At 39.7% G+C, this 21,914-nt stretch overlaps 1 protein-coding gene and 1 long non-coding RNA gene across 3 annotated transcripts; one reads left to right on the forward strand and one right to left on the reverse strand.

The window, feature by feature from the left end:
* Window positions 1–4,117: 4,117 nt before the first annotated feature.
* Window positions 4,118–19,042, forward strand: LOC110015114 (uncharacterized). The gene is made up of 3 exons (XR_002290199.2): window positions 4,118–4,224; window positions 9,051–9,119; window positions 18,928–19,042. It is a non-coding gene; the product is annotated as an uncharacterized LOC110015114 (long non-coding RNA).
* On the reverse strand, window positions 17,292–20,973 carry LOC101163243 (inhibin beta B chain). 2 transcript variants are annotated; one of them, XM_078947145.1, is made up of 3 exons: window positions 20,724–20,973; window positions 20,032–20,317; window positions 17,292–19,124 (listed from the first exon to the last, which is right to left on the reverse strand). In XM_078947145.1, the coding sequence occupies exons 1-3, from the start codon at window positions 20,835–20,837 to the stop codon at window positions 18,346–18,348; spliced, it is 1,179 nt and encodes a 392-aa protein (XP_078803271.1). In that variant the 5' UTR covers window positions 20,838–20,973; the 3' UTR covers window positions 17,292–18,345. The 2 variants fall into 2 exon arrangements, with proteins under 2 accessions (XP_078803271.1, XP_004068817.3); XM_004068769.5 differs by lacking the exon at window positions 20,724–20,973 and having other exon boundaries at window positions 20,032–20,528.
* Between the last annotated feature and the right edge of the window lie 941 nt (window positions 20,974–21,914).

Below are 21,914 nucleotides of genomic sequence, written 5' to 3' on the forward strand. Positions count from 1 at the left end.
CCGTATTTTGGTTCCTGTTGTCCTGAATATTTTTTTAGAATAGATTTTTGATCTCTGTAATTCCTTTCAGAGACAATGAATATTATTTATGAGGATCTGTGGCACTTTTGTCTGCAAAAGAATAATTATTTTAATCCCATCGTTTGTTTTTAATTTTCTTTACAGTTCTTGAAATGACCTGTAGAGGGCAGCCGTTCACAAGCTAAAGTCCTAATTTGGTGATGTGTGATTTAAATGTTTTTTTACAATGTTTTTTAGTAAACCACATTTTTCATCATTTTAAGCTCGTAATTCTAGCTAGATCTTTTTCATGGAAGACTACCAAAGGTTTAAATATCAACAAGATAATAAATTGTAACTGGATTTATACATGTAGTTAATGAAAATAAAACAATAATAAATTGAGTAATAAATTAAACATGCAAATTATGTCTTGGAGAAAAAAAAAGCATGCACTTTTAATTTTCTAGACCACAACACAGATCTGTTGCAAACTACCCCCCCAAAATTTCAGATATATTCCCACTAGGGGGCAGCACAACTGGTGCTTGGCAAAAGATTCTTGGTTTGACAACTTAACTGAGACGAAATTTGTGGAAATTTCTGAATCCGCCAGCCTGAGTTTTTTTTTCATGTGGGGTCAGGACATGTGTGCAAAGTTGTTTTAAGTTCAATTTAAAAATGATTTAAAAAAATGCATTACTGAGCTGAGTTCTTTGTTTACATTCATGGTTATTCATGCTTATCTTTCTGTGCAAGATAAAAGCAAAAAGATTTAACTTTGGGTTGCAAAAGATCCAAATATAATAAAAATAGTAAGAATTCAAAAAGACAACTGTTTTTTTAATTGATTGATGTGTTTGGCTGGTTGGAGTATAAACAATAGTTCTGAAAAAAAAAGTTAGTAGCTTTGTGATCAGTTATTTATTCATGTACGGTGTTCACACAGTTACCTTAAGACTGTCTGGGCTGTAAAGAATTTGATGGATTCTGGTTAGTTGTCTTTGACAGAATTAGGTCCCAACCGGAAATTGCGTGGGGTAATACCTGTGTGAGGGTTAAGGTGAAACACCTAGCTGTGACATTAATTCCCTGAGCTGCGCTGATGCAAGCTCCTGTAGGACTGCTTAGGTCCCATTTTCATCAAAACACTTTCTCATGAACCAGCTGTTTCCTACCAACCAAGTTTTGAAACGGTTTGAATCTTTCCACATTGATAGTTGCAGTTCCTAAAAAAACTTAGAGCGTCATTTTTTGACCCCCGCCACATGTGCCAAAAGTCACCAAAATTTAAACCCGGTAAAATTGAATTTTCGCCAAAGTGAACACCCACCCCAAGACGATGACATCACAGCGAGCAATACTGTAACAGAAAATGAATGGGCTGAAAATCGCTTCTGGAGCCAAAAATAAAGTCAAAATACAGTAACGAAACCAAAACACACCTGTTGGGGATATCCAAAGGAAGCTTTAAAATTATTATGGGATGGCCAAACAACCTACGGCTTGGCGGCCATTTTGTGGCAAAGTTTGAGATTTTGCATTTTTTGTGTTTTTCAACAACATGAAAAAATAACATTTTTGTTCATTCGATTTTCACAACATTTCACACACATGCCACCAGCTAGAGTCTACAAATACCATAGAAGTTTTGTTGACCTTAGGAAAAGGCTGTCCTCTTGAATTTTATAAAAATAAGCATAGCAATAAGCAAACTAATCCTAGGAATTTTTATTGATCATCTCGTAACTTTTCTGCATCTCTGGCAAGCTACTGTGGAAAAAATGTTGCAATTAGCAATTGTAGATTTTGAACGCCGTGTGAGTGGCGATCTTGCAAATGAGGTGTTTTCCTATGACTTGCACATTTTTTAATGTAGTACTGTGGAAATGTAATGCATGGATCCCTGGCTCGAGCTAAACAAATCGATATAACACAGAATGTGAATATGTAAGGAATGTAGGCATGGTTAGCAAAAAACCTCCGTTGCTAAGGAAATCAAAATGTGTACTTTTGCCGATTCTTCTTAAACTTACATCGATCTGTTTGGTTTCCACAGGCGACCCAAATATAAAATGGTTGCTATGGAGATAAAACCAACAAGAAAGCCACCATTTTGAAAAAAGTTTTTTTTACATCCATTTGTCACATGCAGCTTTGACTAGCCTTGGTCAACTGTGGGCGGCGAGGATGGTGGCGTCGTGTGGAGGCGTGAAGCGAGATGGGCAGGGTCACGTAGAGGTGGGCGGCGAGGGCGAGCAGTGCCTGCGGGCCACACAATACCGCTAGCGGCTTTAATTTTTTTATCTTATTTTATGTATTGCTTTTATGTGTGATTAAAGCATAAACAAACCAAAAACTGTATCCTTAAGAATCTTAACTGAGCAGTTGAAAAATACTGAATGAAACTTAGTGCTAAAAATGGGGTGGAGGAAGATCTGCAAACACCAGGGGCCTCATTTATAAACGTTGCGTACGCACAAAAGAAGGCGTACGCCCCTCTCTATGCAATAGTTGATATTTATAAAAAGCAAACTTGACGGGAAAATGAGCGGTCCTTCACGCAAACTCTGACCCAGGCGTACGCACAAAAACGGGTGAAATGAGAAACGGCGACACCGTCGGCAGATGGAAGAAACACGTGAAAGTGAAAGACTGTGCCAAATCGTGCTGGCATGTGCTGTGCTACACAATGTGGCACAGCTTAAAAACGTGCCTTGCCGATTGCTGTGTTGGCCCCGACCCTGAACCCCATCCCCACGCATTTGAGCCAAATGCTGCTGCTGTGTTCCAGCGTTTGGAAGTGATGCGTCACTTGTAAAGAACAACAAGAGGTGTGGAAAATATTATTTATGCAAGAATTCCGTCATCGTGCAGTTTATTTCAGTCAGGGCAGTCTTGATTTCGCCCAACTCCTTGGACACCTCTCTGATTGAACTAATGACTTCCCTCTGCATTTCAAGGACTGCATCGGTGAGGACACGTCCACTGCTGGAGGGTTGAGAGCCACGTGCCGTGGAGACGCTGGGTCCAGACGGCTGCTAAGCTGCAGCATCGTAACCACTGGCCCCGCTGGAACACCCAGCAACTAAAATAAAATTGTTCTATATTAATAAACTGTAATTGTGTAGTCTGCATACATGCGACTTGACTGCATTCATTTTAATTATTTCTCTTACCTGTGTCACCCGGTGCATCTGGCGCGTTGGTGTCCCCCTGCGCCTCAGTCACCGCTCCACTTAATAGGGATTCCCCAATAATAGCCGCCAGTCTCTCATCAAGAGGGGTCAGCTCCGGTGTTCCATGTCCCCCACCCGTGGCAGACACACTCTGGCGATGCAGCGCTAGACGTCTTTTCGCCTCGACTTTGATGTCCAACCATTTCTTTTTTATTTCGGCCACGGTCCGAGGTTGTGAGGCTACAGCATTTACGGCGTCTGCCACCGATTGCCATTCAAGTGCCTTTTTGGCATTAGTAATGCCCACACTGTGCCCTCCAAACAAAATTTTTCTCCTCTTTTCCACCTCGCCAACGATAACTTCTACCTCACATTGAGCGAAGTTACGTTTTTTTGATTTCCTCTCTTTGCCATGATTTCGCAATCAATGAATATTAATTTGTGGGCGTTTCACGGACTATTTATGGGCAACTATGGGCGTGTCATGAAGCCGCAAAAGCTGCGCTACATTTAGAATTGGTTGTGATTTATTAAGGGAAAGATACGTAGGATGTGCGTTCGCACGGTTTTATAAATCCGAATATTTTTGTGCGTACGCACGTCCTATGTTTCATCCATACGCCACTTCTGACGCAAATCATACGCAAAGTTTTATAAATGAGGCCCCAGATCATCACTATGCATAATGCATAACCCTGTGAACCAAGGCCAAACAGGATCCTCCTGTTCAAAAATGAATGCTATCCCACCCTGTAGTCATTAATGGAGGAAATGAAAAAATGCTTTATTACTTGATATGTAAAGAATGAAAAAATAAATAAATAAAAGGTGATGTTTGCTGTTAATGTTAAAAGTGTTTTAGATTAATTTCTTTTAGTAATAAATGTTCTGATAACACTATAACTTGCCTGTGATCATATTTCTGCTTAACTTGTTTCAGGATTCTTCATTTTCTTCATTAATTCAACAAAATGACTGCAGGGACTAAAGGTGTAAGACAAGCAGGTGGTTTAGGATGTCATCTTAAAGTAACATCAGATTTGCCGTGAGTTAATTTCTTTTGCAAGTTTTGTTTGTTTTTGTTTTTTAAATTCCAAAAAAACATTTTTTTTTAAAACTAGAAGCTTAGTGTAGTTTTAGTCACTTTTGGTGATTCAGTTTAGACCACACTCAGATATTGCACATCCCAGCAGGCACAGGGGAAAAAAACATATTAGCTAACCACAATGGATTGGATGAGTATAATTTCTTTAAGAGCATTTATTCAACAAACCAAAAATTTCAAGGTTTGCATTTAGTTTTAGTTGAGCATAGACTTTGATTTAAATAAGTTCCATCCATCCGTCCGTCCATCCATCCATCTGTCCATCCGTCCATCCATCCATCCATCCATCCATCCATCTGTCCATCCATCCATCTGTCCATCCATCTGTCCATCCATCTGTCCATCCATCCATCCATCCCTCCATCCATCTGTCCATCCATCCATCCATCCCTCCCTCCATCCATCCATCCATCCATCCATCCATCCATCCATCCGTCCATCCATCCATCCGTCCATCCATCCATCCATCCATCCAACCATCCATCCATCCGTCCGTCCGTCCGTCCATCCGTCCGTCCATCCATCCATCCATCCATCCATCCATCCATCCATCCATCCATCCATCCATCCATCTGTCCATCCATCCATCCGTCCATCCATCCATCCATCCATCCATCCATCCATCCATCCATCCATCCGTCCATCCATCCATCCATCCATCCATCTGTCCATCCGTCCATCCATCCATCCATCCATCCATCCATCCATCCATCCATCCATCCATCCATCTGTCCATCCATCCATCTGTCCATCCATCTGTCCATCCATCCATCCATCCCTCCATCCATCCATCCATCCATCCATCCATCCATCCATCCATCCATCCATCCATCTGTCCATCCATCCATCCGTCCATCCATCCATCCATCCATCCATCCATCCAACCATCCATCCATCCGTCCATCCATCCGTCCATCCATCCATCCATCCATCCATCCGTCCATCCATCCATCCATCCATCCATCCAACCATCCATCCATCCGTCCATCCATCCATCCATCCATCCATCCATCCATCCATCCATCCATCCATCTATCCATCCATCCATCCATCCATCCATCTGTCCATCCATCTGTCCATCCATCTGTCCATCCATCTGTCCATCCATCCATCCATCCCTCCATCCATCCATCCATCCATCCGTCCAACCATCCATCCATCCATCCGTCCATCCATCCATCCATCCATCCATCCATCCATCCATCCATCCATCTGTCCATCCATCTATCCATCCATCCATCTATCCATCCGTCCATCCGTCCATCCGTCCATCCGTCCATACATCTTCTAAACCCTCTTACTAACTACTTTTGGAGACATGGGGTTGCTGGAGCCTACCCCAACCGCTGCCTGGCCAAAGGCAGGGCACGCCCTGTATGGTTCGTTGCAGGGGTGCTCATTACGTTGATGGCGATCGACCGGTCGATCTTCAAGGACATGGGGGTAGATCCCAAACCAGCAAAAACAAAACAAATAAAAACGGCCCTCTCACCCTCCGCGGGTGGTTTCTCCTCCAAGCTCGGGTCCTCTACCAGAGGCCTGGGAGCTTGAGGGTCCTGCGCAGTATCTTAGCTGTTCCTGGCACTGCGCTTTTTTGGACTTCGAGGTCTGAGGTCTTTCCAGGTATCTGTTGTAGCCACTCCTCCAGCTTGGGGGTTACTTCCAATTACCACAGGCACCACTGTCACCTTCACTTTCCATGTTTTCTCCAGTTCTTCTCTGAGTCCCTGGTATTTCTCCAGTTTCTCATGTTCCTTCTTCCTGATGTTCCCATCCAGCACTGCCACATCCACCACAACGGCTTTCCTCTGTTCTTTATCCACCACTAAAATGTCTGGTTGGTTCGCCATTACCATCCTGTCAGTCTGGATCTGGAAGTCCCACAGGATCTTTGCCCTCTCATTCTCTACCACCTTCGGAGGTGTTTCCCAATTTGGACCTTGGGGTTTCCAATTCATATTCTGCACACATGTTCCTGTATATTATTCCATCCACTTGATTGTGGCGCTCCACGTATGCATGCCCTTCCAGCATCTTACACCCTGCAGTTATGTGCTGGATTGTTTCAGGCGCCTCTTTGCACAGCCTACACCTTGGGTCTTGTCTGGTGTTGTAGATCTGAGCCTCTATCGCTCTGGTGCTCAGGGCTTGTTCCTGAGCTGCCAGGATGAGCGCTTCAGTGCTGTCCTGTAGGACAGGTAGGACTTCTTGATATCAGCCACATATATATTATGGCTGATACAGTAGCTCACATGCCAAGAAAGTGTGGGCACCCCTGATTCCCACCAATCTTGTCGAATCCCAATCCCACTTCCTGTATCTCTGGCTCCCCCTGCAGACAGTGACAAAAAAAACAGAAACATTTTTGAGATGGTGATAACTTGTACTGGCAGCTCAACAACAGGAAAGTCAAGTTAACCTCCAGAGGCGGGTGGTGGTTCTCCTTATTCACAGATTCTGTGTATTTGCAGGTGTCCCTAACCTAGTCTTATTACACAAAGCTATACAAATGTCACACAACTATCAAATTTCTCAATAGAAGAAATACTTGTCTCTCAAATCATGGCATTTTCTCCATTCATTCCATCAGACTTCAAGTCTCTTGTTACATCATTTCGAATTTAGTTCTGGAGCATATGGGTTAGGTTAGCTTTGCCAGCCTACTCCTCTGTCACCACAACCACAACTAAGACCAAAACCACAACTACACTTCTTACATCCTACTCAACCTGACTGTTTAGTTTTCTGAAAGCACACGTGTGGGATGGTCAAATGGCCTTCCTGTTGTCTGTCAAAGGGGTTGTCATATTTCCTTTATCAGAAGGCAGCTGGGACAGACGGAACAACCCCACAATACTGAACAGGATGCAGAGGGTGATATATAGATGGGATGTTAAGTGGTATGTAAAAGGTACCAGACTGCATATCAATAGATTATAAATTCAAAAACCCAAGGTATTCCTTGCGAGCACCTGATGTTTTTTTATCCTGTGGTTGTCCCAACACCTCTAAATGGTACTTTAATTCAATTCAATTCAATACTTTAGACAATGCAGATCGTCCTTTTTTAAGAAATGTAGATTCAGCTCAGTGCAATGCAGCATCAATGATATGTAGTCCTTGTCCTCTTCTTTCCACCATTAAACAGACAAAATGGCAGGGGGTTACATGGAAGCTATTGTATTAACTCGAACAGACAGTGTAAAGGCCTGTTCACACCGGGACGAATTTCGCCGGCGATTTTCGCCGACGTTTAACGCCTCGTGACTAAACAAAGGGCCCCAATGAGAGTGTGCACACCGACGCGAAAAAACGCCAGGCGTTAAAGCGTCAAAAAAAAAAAACGCCTCGGGTTCGTTTTTTTTTTTCGACGCGTCGCGTCGAAATCTACTCGACCAATGAGAACGGCGCTTTTGCTCACATGTCTGGAGCTTCTGAAGTTACAGTAAAACACAACTTGGGGGCGCTCAAACACAAAACTGCCTTGCTGAGCACACATACCAGCGAAGAAGATAGACGCCAAGTAGCGTCTACACAGCCGCGAAGCAATAATGACGGACATTCTAAAACATCCCCGAACCAAGCACCAGTTGGAGCTATTGGTGCTTGAAATATTCATGTTTTCTTTGTTTGATTCTGACAAGCGTGTAAATACTTGCTCTCTTCTTCTGAGTGAAAAGCGACTTTAAGAAGCGTAAAGTTGCGCAGCGCCACCTTGTGTACAGGAGTATTTCTGTTTTACATTAAGCGCCATCTATTGTCAGGGAATGAAATTGCATGTTCGCTCCACTCATCGTCAGCGAAAATCGCCTGGGTGTGAACACAAAAAACGTGGCGAAAAACGCTGGCGAATAACGCCTGGCGAATATTCGTCCCGGTGTGTACGGGCCTTAAAGGACAGTTCAACTTCATCTACCTGATCCTCACTAGAAGTGAGTATCTTCGCTCAGAGCAATTCCAAAAACAATTTGCATGTCTGTTTAGACAGTAAATTGAAAGCTAAGAAACAAAGAAATGGTTTCTTATGTGGAACATACCTTTTCCTAAAAACTGTAACCCTATCTTATGGATTTATATTATTTTAATTTAACTTCTTAATCCAAGCTGGTTTTGGCAGCATTCACCTGCATTGTCCAAAGTTAAAAATTCACAACTTTTGATGTATCAGTTTCATACAACTTAGTGAGGTAATCAACCGACTTGAGCAAGCCTCAGATTAGCAAGGACTCAATGCACTTGGGAAAATTTTGCCAGAGATTCTTTAGGACACCAATTCTTGTTGGACCAAGCCATTCCGTCAGTTGACTGACAGGACAGTCTGGAGTACATGTGTGTAATATTTGTAATTTCTTTCCTCTTTTTGTTTCTCTGTGGTACAGGGCTCACCAACAAAGAACCAAAGGAGGTTTTAGGGACCATTGTCAAAGACTTTGTCCTCTGTACTTTCTTTACAAGCTATGCATAGACGACAGGGCGCTTCAAAGTGTTGGAGTGTCGATGAAGAGGGTTGCAGGGACAAACCCAGTATTCACCATCTCCATTCTTACTTTATCACAACAAAGAAACCCAGAAAGCAGCAACAGTCAAAATGCCAGGCACACTTGTGCAAACTCAACTCATTGTTTACCCATGAGTTGGTATAAGATTGTTCAAATATTTTCCTGTCAACTTCAAGTCAAGTTCATCCAGTAAAATATTGCTTTTCCTTTAATCTAGATGCTGTTTTCTTTATCATTTTCATGTATTTGGTGTCGTTTTGGCTTTAGATGATGGAAATCCATGGTGGTGTGCTTCCTGAAAATGGGGAAACTTCTGCTTTCAGTGTGAGATATCATGTAAGTATTGATATAGAATAGTCCTATGATGGTTGGCATAGATCTGAAATATGCAAGTGATGATGTGTTTGCCATGGAAGAGTTTGGAACACCAACGATTTTATTGAATGCTCGTTTTTTTGCCTCAGAAGAATCACTTGAAAGCTAATAGCTTGCTACAACTGGATCCATGGCACCTAACCTGCTCTAAACCTTTCTAAAAATCCATCTGTTCTGATTTGTTGAAAACACTTCAAAGTAAATGTAAAGCTATTAGGAATGTTGTTCATTCAGAGGAAAAAGAAGGATTGCTTGATGTTGCTTGCTTGGATTGTTTGTGGCATGCCAGATGCATCGTCCACTGCTGGTCAACTTTGGAACCTCTGAATGCTACGATATGACAGCATGCACAGTACCATAACAACGGCTAGTAAGGGAGGAAAGTTTTGGAAAATTTGCAATTATGGCAGACACGTTGGTGCAAGAGTTTGTATGTCTTTCCTGCTTATTTTGGGGGTTTCACTGTTATTTTAGGTGTATTAGTTGATCAGAGTCCCCAGTTGTCAGTTGCATGTCTGAGTGGACTCAAAGCCTAAGATGATCATTGATCTGGACAGTTTTTGTTCAGATCTTTTATATTTATCGTTTGTGCAACTGTGCTGACAAACATTGAGTCCAGTGCCCTCTGCTGACCAAACTACACATTTTTTGGAAAAAAAGACAACCTCAAAAATAAAACAAAATCTCGTATAAATCAAAAGAAAAAATGAAAGTTGTATCGTTTGCTGATGGATGGCTTGAAATGCTGGACATGGTTTTGTCATGGACATATGTGTTTTGTGATTCCTTGAGGAGATTAAAGAGACACTTTATGATGTTGCAGGGATTTATGCCATTATTATTCAGAGTATTACAAATGATCACTTTGTTGTCCATGTGCTCAAATAGATGTTTTGTTTGTCTGAAGTTTTAAATTCTTTGTTGCGCACGTGTAGCCATGACGGAGTCAACAACGTGATTACAGCTAAGTGGGAATCATTTTAATTGGATTTTTTCATTAGTAAATCTAAAAGTGCAACTAAAGGCTTTGTTTAATCAGCGCCACCAGGTGGTAAAAAGGGAGACTAAAAGTGAATCTTTGTCATCTTTGTCAAAATTTGTACGATACAATAAGAGTTAATATCATTTCCTCCTTACAAACAGAACCATTTTTAATTTTTATTCTAAATGTTCAACTATGAAATAACTTATGAAATCAAATTTGGGCTTTAAAAAAATAAGTAAAGAAAACCAAACAAAGCATCATGTAAACATGAATATCAACACTATTTTTAGCTTACCTCAGCAACATTTGTAATTTTATACATCCTTGGACAACTCTTCAAATAAATGACCTAATTAAACGGAGAGGCCACGTGAAGAGCAAAGCTGTGAGGCCTGAGTTGAGGTCATGTAAAGGATGGCGGATATTGTTCTAGAACAAGACACTTGTGATGCAACACTCAGCGATATAACAGGTAACTGGGTCTATCGTAATAGGATCATCCTGTGGACTTAAACGGTATTTGAAGCGCTGTGTCTGAAAGAACAGCAAACTGACAACAGTTTGCCAAACGTTGTCTGAAGCTGGAATAGGGTGGTCGAACATTATGTCGGCATGTTTAAGAATTTTAGAATGCAATGTTCTTAAAAGGCTTCTTAGATTTTGTTCTCATGTTTTATTGAAAAAAAACAATTTCTGGTCCATTTAAACACAAGCAAAGTAAATGCAAAAACTGAATATAATGTGACTTGGAAGTTCACTTGTGTAGGTAGTCTAAATTTGATCAGTCCAGTCAGTTGGCCAGCCAACATTTGAAATATCTGCTCTGGGATTTGACTTGATCCAGTCCGCAATGAGTCCGGTCAGAGTGAGAGTCGCTTTCCAGGCTTTCTCTGCAAAACACTTGACATGTCAAATGCATGTCTAGGAAAATGCAAATGTTTAGCAGAAGCTTCTGTTTTCTGGCAGGGTCATATAGCTGTTTGTGCACTAATCTTCACACAAAGCTTAAGTCTGTTTACTGTTCACCTGAAGACAGAGTGTGAGAGTGGTTTCTGCTCGTTCTGGCCCGGCATGACTCCACAGGACATGACTTTGACTGACGCCTTAACCCAACGCAGGGGATTTGTGGGATTGTGAGTGGAGTAAAGGATTAGGGTTTTAGAGGCACACCGCAAACAGTGGGTCAGTGTGTTAGTATATCAGTGAGTCAGTAGGCTTTTATTTTTTTCCCAAAATAGGTCAACTATTCATCTTCCTCTAGCGAGACTAATGAAGAAACTTCCTGTTGTCACACAGCTCTCACCTGCTCACCCTGAACCCTCTTTAAAACCATCACACGTGCACTCACACCCTCAACCTTTACCCATGACAGCAACAAAATATTAACAAGAAGCCAGTGTTCATGGAATTTAGAGAGGACATAAGTTACTTTTGAGAGATGTTATCTTCTAGAGTTAACACCCTTTTTTTACACAACCTTTTCTTTGAAATGTCAAGGTTGCTGTGTGGACAAAGGATTCCAGCTGTGCTTTAGCATCCATTTGTATAAAATGACAGTTGTTCAAATGGAACTTTGTTGCTGCACATGATGCAAACAGCAGCTAATTTATCTACATCAGGTTTTAAAGTGTAATTTGTGAAGCTGACGGGTGTTGCTTATGACTTAAGTCCTTGGTACAGATGTAGACAGGTCAAAGGTCTCTGGTTTCTGCAAATCCTTTCCCAACAAGGGTTTTCAATTAATAGATATACCGGTAAATCTATTATTCAATTTTGTAACTTTTTTCTTGTTTTGTTTTAAGCAATAAAAGCTTGTAAGAAATCATGATTTTATTCATGAAAATGTAACCCTTTAAGTTGAAATTAGTTGTGAAACTGGCTTTCCCCAACGAAAAGTAGTTTTAGAATGACGATTTAAAACTAATTTGTTCTTTGCTTAAATAATTTGGAATCCGAATTTAAGTTAATTGAATATTTTGGTAGTAAGGACTGTCATTTGTAATTGACAGTTAAAATAAATCCAAGTAATCTGAACACAAGTGACTTCTTTGTTTTAGAACTGGTTGGACTGTTCAGACCTGCAGCCAGTTAGGCAACATTTGCTTAAAATGAGCTTTTTGGTATTTTCGTGATAAAATAATGAAAATATTTCTGTTTAACTCAAAATGTAGTTTGAAGAAAGTGAGGCTTTGTAAATCAGTTTCTTTCAAGTTCCTGTGAAAATGTGGGATTGTTTTCTTTAAATGTTTGTATTTAAAGTGTATCACTCAATGCAAGTGACAAAACCTGCAAAATTCACAACTCTATAGTAATCAATACCAATATTGATCAGATAAATCATGACAACCTGCCCTATGTTGTGTTGGTCCCCATTTTAATGCCTAATTAGTTCTGACAACTCTAGAACGTAGCAGTAGCTCTGTAAGTTCTGGGCGCCGTGAGGTGGAACCTCCGTTGATCCTCGTATTATATTTGTAATTTCAAGGCAAATTCAACTATCCACTGTCAGGAGGGGCGGGCTGGTGAGCATGAAGGACCTAGAATGCAGAGACGGGAGCACAAGGTTCCAGGGCAAGGGATTTAATCTGAACAAAAGGCGCTGCAGAGCAGGATAACAAAACAAAACTCACTGTGGGCAAACCATGAACAAGGCAGAAGGGAGTCAGGGACAAAGACATTAAAGACGTTAAATGAGAGACATTAATCGACCAGCACAAGAGGAAGGCAGACACAAGACTTATATACAGACAGGACTGACAAGACACAGGTGAACATGATCAGGCCAGATTGGGACCAAGGAAGTAAAACTCAAAAGCATGACAAAACAGGAAACCTTTCAAAATAAAACAGGAAACAGAACTCAAACATGACTGAAACAAGATGGAAAGCAAAAACCAATAGAAAGAAACCCAAACCATGACATCCACACTTGTTTCTGTGCTTTTAACACCATTCTTGAATATTCTTGAACGTTGCTGCAGTCATCAGGAATTACCATTCTTTGGTTGAAGATCATGGTACGTGGCTGGACAGACCAAAAGTTGCCACAAGCCTCAGACAGCCTTTTTCAGCATGCCTTTTTCCGATAGTCTATCCTGGTACCATGTGATATCCAGATGCTCCCCTCGTGTATCAATGATCTTTGGCCGCTTGTGACCCTGTCACTGGTTCACGATTGTTTCTCACTTAGATCACTGGAATCCACGTTTTAGCTGTCATCGGCTTCACATGTCAGTGGTCTTAACTCCTTTGTCTCTTTTTTCATTATAGTTTGTTCTTAATTTTATTTGATTCGAGCGGCAGCAGTGAATTTCTTCTTTCAACAAAATCACAACGCATGAAAAGTACATTGTAGCAAACGAGAAATGAGCTAAGCCAACACCTTAAATATGACACATTAACAGGAACATGTGTACACTATTTGAATCTAAAAGTCATTCTCAGTGCCACTTACATCATAAAGTGATTAGAGTCCGTTTTGGATGGTGCAACTTCACCTCTGCTATTGCCCTTAGGGTAAGTTGTGAAATTATTACTGGTGGTGACATCATAGTTTGACCCACTAAATATGAAAGGGCACATTAAACGTGTTCTTTGTATTCTCTGTGGCCAATTCAACAAGTCATCCACGTGCTCCTAAATGCCTTTATTTAAGGAATTTAAACATCATTATAACACCTTTTTAACACCTTTTTCCATAAGACACACTTGTCAAACTAAAATTAGCTGTGGATTTATTTTTTTTCAAAATATAGGACTATTGACAAATTTTCTGTTTTCAACCGCAAATGCATAGTATACCAATGATCCCATGCCAAGGGAGTGTGACAGTTGTTTACACATTAAACACAGACGAAGCATAAAGCCACTTCAGTGTTTGCATGAGTAAATACACCCTTTGCCCTACAGACAGTGCCAACATGACTGCATGACAGGGTAAGCGCCTTGTTTCTTGAACCGTCTAAAAATGGCACGGTCATAATTTCACATGTGGAACACTAATCAATCACAGTATCTTCATGATGATTTGTTATCTTTAAGAAAAAGGACATTTAAAAGTCATTTTGAAAGCTTCCTGTAGAAAAGGTGAGAAAAAAAAGCTAATTTCAGGTGTAAAAGATTGTAAATAATATGATAAATTGTATTTGTTTTCTTATCATTTGTGTTTTAGGCATTGAAAAGTGCCTATCACCTGTTAAATATACACAACGAACCACAATATGAAAATTTAAAATAAAAATAAAAAAGTATGTGTTCAAAGTAGATAATGCAAGTACTTAAACATGGAAAGTTTTAAGTTTACTCAAATAGTTTTCATTTCCAGGAATTACAAACCGAACTGTAAAAGTGAAACAAAAATTCATATAAAAAAAGGAAAAACTAAACTTGACACAGGATTGTTTCGATCACCTACATCTTTGTGTGCTGTGCAAATATGCACAATGCCACATGTTTAAACACAACTATGGCACAGGTTCCCTATAGGCCATGTCCACCTCTGTCATTCGTATCAATCATGACAAAACAGGTTTGTTCCAAAATTAAACGAAGAAGTACGTCACAAAATCTGTTTTTTACCAAACCAAAAAGAAGTTCTCAGGAGATTTAAAGGTTGACACAGAGAAAAATCTTGAACCTGTGACCATCACATAAAAAGAGTCGTTGATCTGTTTACCTATAGGAAAATTTAATTCACATAGGCAAAAGTTCTGCGTGGAGACAAATAAAAACAACTTTCTTCTGAGTCATCTCTTAAACTAAAAACGTTTCTTACTTAATAGTCTCTGTCAAAACATCAATTTTCGCAGCACAAAGGACTGCCTTGTGATATTTTGTGAGCATTAAAATCATAAAAAAAGTATTCATCGTAAATCATATGAGATCGCCTTCATGCTGTCACAATCCAAATGTCAAATGATATAATGAATTTATCTTAAAATAATTTCATCCCTCCCGGGGAGTTCCACAGACTTGTAGGAACGGGCCAGTGAAGGTGCAGCATGTGGGAGGTTATCTGTCAACAAGTGTATGTCTTTCCAACCAGCCTTAGAGACCCACTCCCATGAAAATTGTGTTGTTGTTTTTTTTAACATGTTCTTGTGGCATTATTCTGATGACGGAGGACATCTATAAAGAAAATGAAGTTTAAAATTGCATTTCTGAGAATTTTTTCATTCAAATCATGGTGAATCGGGAGCAGATGAAAAACATGCAGTTTGTAAAAGCCTGTAGGAGTGACTTAAGTTCTGCAATCGGCGGGCCACAAGCTCCCTGCTCCGCTCCATTCTGATGCATCCGCTTGTAGACGACTACATCCATGTACATCTTTGTTTTCCTCATCCGAGCTCTGACATTGCTTCCCATTTTTGATGAAATGTTGGGTTGTGATTTCAACAGAATAATGATGAGAAATGAATGCAGGCTAATGCCACGAAAACAGTCCTGTCCAAAACTACGAGCCGAATTTCTGATGAACTACTGCCGCTCTGCAGACATCATGTCGTTTAAAACGACACAGGTTTATTGATTATGGCTACAATATATCAAAAGATGATCGGAGTGGGATTCCAAAAACATTCAGTATTAGGTTTTCTCAAATTTAGAGGAAAAAAGTTTAAACTTTGTGGCTAATCTTGCAAAAACTGCAACCCCTTTTTATTTTTTGTATCTTAAACATTCCTCTTGTAAATGTATTAAGGATATCTTGTCAGTATCATCCTGATTCTGGAAACATTCAGTTCACCAACACAGAAAAAGGAAACTTTTATACTTTTTTTACGTAAAAGAAACCCACGATATATACATACGAGGTCCCAAACCTCTAAATCATTTCGATCCATGAAAGAGCAAATAAATTCCTCAGTGAATGGTTTTTTTTAATGTGTTGTTTGATGAAACACTCTTAGAAAATGTCTGACATGAATAATTGCCTCCTCATCAGTCATAACATTTTACTGTTGATACGCACTGAAGAGGTTTCTATAAACAGACCCAGCTGTTGCTGTGAACCTAAATTTACATCATCCCTGAAACTTTAGACTTTGAATGCTATAAATGCCAACGTGCATCGGCACATGCTTTTTGACCCACCTGCCCCACAGACCTTCACATTAGCAGACATTTAAGCAATAGCTAAATGTTTGCTTACACTGCTGGGAATTGACCTTGGGTTCATCAAATGATGAGCCGGCTTGTATAAATAATACAGTCGAGATGCTGATGAAGCACATTTGAACTTAATATTGGGTGTGCTTCACTCAGTCACCCCTATTATTGGATCACACCTGTTTATTTTGTCTTGTTTTTTGATCTCATCTTTTTTACATTAACTGATTGCATATGCATAAATGTGTTGTATAAAACAATTAAAACAATTAAAAATATAAATAACCTGAATCCAAAAGAGTTGTTTGTAATATTTGTGTGACACGTGTCCACACAAACACAGTAGATTGATAAATCATTGATGGAAAAATTATGAAATAAAGTCTAATGTCAACAGTTAACAAAAAGTCTTTGAGTAAGAACTATGATTTTTTTTAATATAAAAACATGTTTAATATAAAAAACATGTTTAATATAAAAAAACTAACTTAAAGAGGCAAATATTTTGAAAATCTTTTTTTTTAAAGAAGAAAAACCCAATGATTTGAAAAACATCAAAGATCTCCTAATAAAATGTACAAATTCTGAAATCCTATATTTTGTTCTGTGTAGAAGATGTGGATAGGAAAGAATTGTAAGCTTAAAGAATGTAGGTTAATTTGGAAAGTGGAATTAACTGTTTATTAGTCCCTAAAGTTTGGATGATTGTTGATTTGTTAGCGACTTCTGTGGTGAGAAAAGTATCAGGAAACTAATACTTTGAATTCATTGGAAGAGATATTTGTCATTTTGATCTACTAATCCTTGCTTTTGCATGTTTTCATACATCGTATCAGACTTTAGAGAAATGGGTAAAACTAATTTTTTTTAAGTGCAAACTCGACGTTTTGGAAATAAAAGCATGTTAAACTGCAATGTTGTGTTTTGTTAATGAATTTATGATAATCCATTCAACTCAAAAGTGGAGATGGATTGACTTATTTGTAAGTGTAAGTAGTGTGCACAGATTTTCAGTCAAGGAGAAAGAAAGATGTTTCTGGAGCTTTGAGGGAAACTGAGACGCCTTAGCTTCTTTTATTCTGCAAAGCATAAAATAATAAAGTTTGGCTGAAAGAAATGTACATGTAGCAACATCTAAAACAGGGAGAGACCAAACATGTTTGGAGATGAAAAGCAACACTTTTAAAGATAGACAGAGACAAAGCAGTTCAACAGCAAAGTTGTGCAAAAAAATAGAATTTCAGAATAATTCACTCAAAGGGCATAAAACCACTTCTGTAAAGAATCTGTGAGCAAAGATGAACCAAACAGAAGACATTCAGAAGCCCCATCCTCTGCTTTGATGACTAAAAAAGTTTTGCGAGTTTTTTAAATAAAAAAAAATTATGTTCAAACCTGTGACCAACAAGACACATAAGAACATCACAAAATGACATAAAGAAATGTACAAAATAAGGCTCTAAAGTCTTAAGCAGCAGATGTCATCTATCATGCAAGAATGGGAAACATTTCAGTTACATACTGCAAAAACTTGTCCCCCTCAGTCACCATTATATTATCAAAAAAGGAAAATAAATAGCTTCATAGTTTCAAAATTTGGGACAATGCCTCCATGATATAATGTTAAATGAAACAATTGTTCATTGGATTTCAGACTGTAGAAGGCTTCAAAACTAGGTTAATGAAAAATGTGAAATTAAAACTTTTAAAAATTGACGTTATGGAACTCAAATAAATGCCAGGATATTATTATAACTGATGTAAATTTATATTGTCTGGTAGAAAAGCCCCTTTAAAAAAAAAAAAAAAAAAAAAAAGATTTAAGTTAGATGTAGTAAAACACACAGGACAGACCTCACTGTCAAGTCTGAAAGAAAACACAAATGTCGTGTTACATCATTAAAAGCATTACTTCAGAAATTATTACAAAATCATAGAAAAATAAACATTACATTTTCATAGACATTTCTCACTTTGTGGCTTAAATAATTTTGTGAGGACGTGGGCTGTGCAAAGTCAAAGGAACCTCCATGTGTGCGGAAGTTTTTGTGTCTTATAAAGTCTACATGTCCACGACAATCTTGCGACGACAGTGGTCTATGTGCATCCACATGACTCTACGATCATGTCCGGGACGTCTGTCTTGACGATGCTGTGCTGAGAGTTGAAATAGACCATGGACAGTGGCTGCCGTTCAGTGGGAATGCAGCAGGAAGCTGTTGCTGTGTTGATGCCGTTGACTTTTAGCTGGCTAAAAATGGTGGCGTGGAAGGAAGATGCAATACCTGGAGAGCCAGATAGATGTTGAGGGCACTGGCCCATGCAGTAGTTCATATGGTAGCCCTCAGGTGCAATGATCCACTCGTCCCACTGGATGTCCTTGAATTTGATGTAGAAGTCTCTCTTACAGCACACTGTTACCTCATTACCACAGCGCAGCGAGCGCTTTCTCACTGAGTGTTTTGAGTGGTCATCTCGGAGACGCACCTGAGCCACCAGAAAGGGCTGGTTGGGGCTGTCAGAGGTATCTAGGGAGCAAAGGTTCTTCCCATCTTCCTCACAGCTGACTTCTAGTCTCAGCCGCCTTTGGCCTCCATCCAAGAAAGATTGCAGGGTGCGGGTGATGGGAAAAGTGTGCCAATTATTCTCCTGAACTTCAAGCATCTTTTCTATCACCAGGGTGCGGTTGGAGCCCGAGAAGCCTCCCTCAGCAGAAAGGAAGACCCGGGCCAGGAGGCGGGAGTTTCTGTGAGGGTCCTGGGAGGAGCGAGAATAGATCCACAAAGATGACTGGAGGACTTGAATGCTCTTGCCTCGTTCTTGTAGAAACTGAAAGGTAAGGCTAAGACTCGCTTTGTCTCCCCTCTCTGAATTACCTGTGGAACAACAACAAAAAACAAACAAACAGACTGTTACTATTATGAGCTTTTTCTGAGAATGTTGTTTTCAAGAACAAAGAATATCAGTGTATTCCTGTAAGCCCTGTCCTTCAAAAGCTGAGGGCTTTACGAGAAACTTAAAACTTTCCATTCAACTCTAGACAAAAAAGAAAAGTTTCGAACTTCTGCCCTTCTAATGTTGTTGTACCGTGTCTTATTTAAAACCAAAACTCATGGAAAAAATAGAAAAAAATTAAGGATTTTGGTGTCAAAGTTGATCCAAATTCCTTTTTTTTATTTAAAAGATGAAAACTGGAAAAATTCCATTTACCAGTTGGAAAAAACTGCTTCTTTATATTCTGTAGCCATCATTTGTATTCTTACAAAAGACAATCAGTGCTAAATGAAAGCCATAGGTTTTAAATCTTGGGTATAAGCTGTGTTTTTTGTGTGTCTCTTGTGTCAGTAAAATTGCTGCCAGGATGTGTCCTGTGACAGTTACACAACTCAGGACGGTTCTAAATCACAGCGATTGTTTGAATCACTTCACTGGGACGAGAAAGTTTTAACTGCTCCATTTAGGTCAGTGTCTTATTCTTTAAAAATCTTTGCAGTTTGTTTGATGTTACAACCTGTGCGTTTTCCTGAATTGAGAAACACTTTTCCATTTGTCCCAGATCTGATTGCAGGAGAGGGTGTGTTTACTTTAAACACTCCAAAAATCAACAGTGTGCACTTTCACACTTGTCACTCAACGTTTAGTCTATATTAACTAAAGAATAGAAAAAAGGCAAAGCTCTTAAAAGATACATGATGAACTCTGACTTAATTTTATGTAAAAGAATGACCAAAAGTTTAATTTTTAAAACTGTTTTACAGAGTAAAAAGTCCCAAACAGACTTACTTATATCTGCAAAGCTCACTATTTCATAGCCTTGATCTTTGGTTGGTGAACTGTTTTCTAGTTCAAGGGTGCCATCCTGTCTGACTCGTCCCGCGTGGAGTTTGCGCAGGGCAGTGAGAAGCGCCACCCGTGGCACGGACTGAGTGATGTTTGGTCTCTCCTTCAGGTGCAGCTTCTCCAGAAGTTGCTGTTTGGCGAATTCTATCATCATCTTCTCCTCTGCATCTCTCTCCATCGCTGGCAAGCCGCAGGACGGACAGCCCGGGGACCCCGTTACCCACAGACTCTTCAGGAGCAGAGGTGCCAAAAAGAGGAAGGGAAAAGACGGAGTCACCTTGCATTGTGAGGGGACCAAACGCATAGTTGCTCGCGGGCTTTGGAAACAAAAAAAAGGAAAAAATTGTGCTGTCCACCCAATCGGATTCTGTTGCGGCTCTGAGCAGCTGGACGCAGTGAAGCCAGAAGTTGAGAAGACAGAGTGGTGTGTCACCCTCTTGATGCTGAAGATAAATGGGGTAATCCAGCAAAACTGGTGACACGTTGGAAGGGCGCACCAATGAGCGCACGGCGGCGGCACGGAAATACCTGGCAAAGCATCGAACTGTGCACTCAAACACACACCTACACGCGCGCACACACAAAGGACTCACGTAAATCACGCACAGAGCTTTCAACAAGGTACACTGACTCACAATCACAACACGTCCTTTTAGTTGGTTGATGGACCCTTTTACGCATCTGGTACTTCGGGCCCCGTGGGTTCTTGCGCGGTTCTTCTTTTCACGTTGCCAACTCCGAGGTGACATTTTTCAGCAAGTGCAAAGTTGAAAAACCCTGCGCCCTTTGCCCTAGTTAAGAGTTACAAGCTCCAAACGAATGAAGCGTAAAAAGAGCTGTGAGGCGGCGAGCCTGACGTGGTATTTGAAACACGTCCTGTCACGTTCTCAGCAGAAGCGTGGCACCATGGGCTGTCATGCAGCTAAATGATGTCTGCTTTGTCTGGACAAATATGTAAGGCGGAGAAAGAAAAAGTTGTAGTCTTTCTGAGGAAAAAAAAGAGAAAAAGAAAAAAACATTGACAAGCCAAAACAAGTTAATGGAGTTCAGGAGAAGCTGGGTAAATTCATAAAAACCAGTCTTTTTGTGAATTATTACTAGAATGTCTAAAAAAATGTCTAACCAAATGCCTGATTTATAATTAAATTAAGGATTGTGTTCAACACAGGTGACAAAAGGGTTGGAATTGTTGGGGCACTAGATTCAAATAAAATTGGAGACAAATTTTAGGTTTGAAACATTGAATAACTGTCAGGGCGCAAACTTTATAGGTCAAGTCCCCCCAAATAGCTTAATTAATAGGACCGGATTGAAAATGGTTTATTTCAAGCAGATTAGACTACAGAAAACAAACAACAAAAATGTTTATTTGTACATATATAAATCAAGCTTAGGATAATTAGTCATGACCTGATTGAAGAAAAAATATATATATACATATATATATATATATATATATATATATATATATATATATATATATATATATATATATATATATATATATACACGAAAAATAATGCGCAAATGTCCACACTCACATGTAAATGATTCAATTATGTACACTACATGTCAGGTTTTACAGGTTGTAGAATTGTTTATTCAAGTGATGCAGACCATATGTGCCACATTTCTGTCTTTACGTCTGACTTTTGAAAACTGTGCCAGATCCTGGACTTGCCTGCCCACGTGTGGGGAATTTGTGTTACCACAAGCAAAAACAAAAACGGTGTCAAGTACACGTTTAGAAGAAATTGTTGTAGAGTTTGCACTGCTTCTTTAAAATGGGTTAAGTCACGCTAAAAAAAAAAACAATGGAAGTTGAT

This window comes from Oryzias latipes, chromosome 5 (genome assembly GCF_053564925.1).
Source record: "Oryzias latipes strain Hd-rR chromosome 5, Olatipes_Hd-rR_3.1".
Taxonomy (NCBI): domain Eukaryota; kingdom Metazoa; phylum Chordata; class Actinopteri; order Beloniformes; family Adrianichthyidae; genus Oryzias; species Oryzias latipes.

Coding starts and splice junctions, on each gene's coding strand:
- LOC101163243 (XM_078947145.1), bottom strand. CDS start 20,837: ATGTCACCTCGGAGTTGGCAACGTGAAAAGAAGAACCGCGCAAGAACC. Junction 20,318..20,723: donor TAAAAGGACGTGTTGTGATT/GTGAGTCAGTGT, acceptor CTGCTCCTGAAG/AGTCTGTGGGTAACGGGGTC. Junction 19,125..20,031: donor AGTGAGCTTTGCAGATATAA/GTAAGTCTGTTT, acceptor GTTGTTCCACAG/GTAATTCAGAGAGGGGAGAC.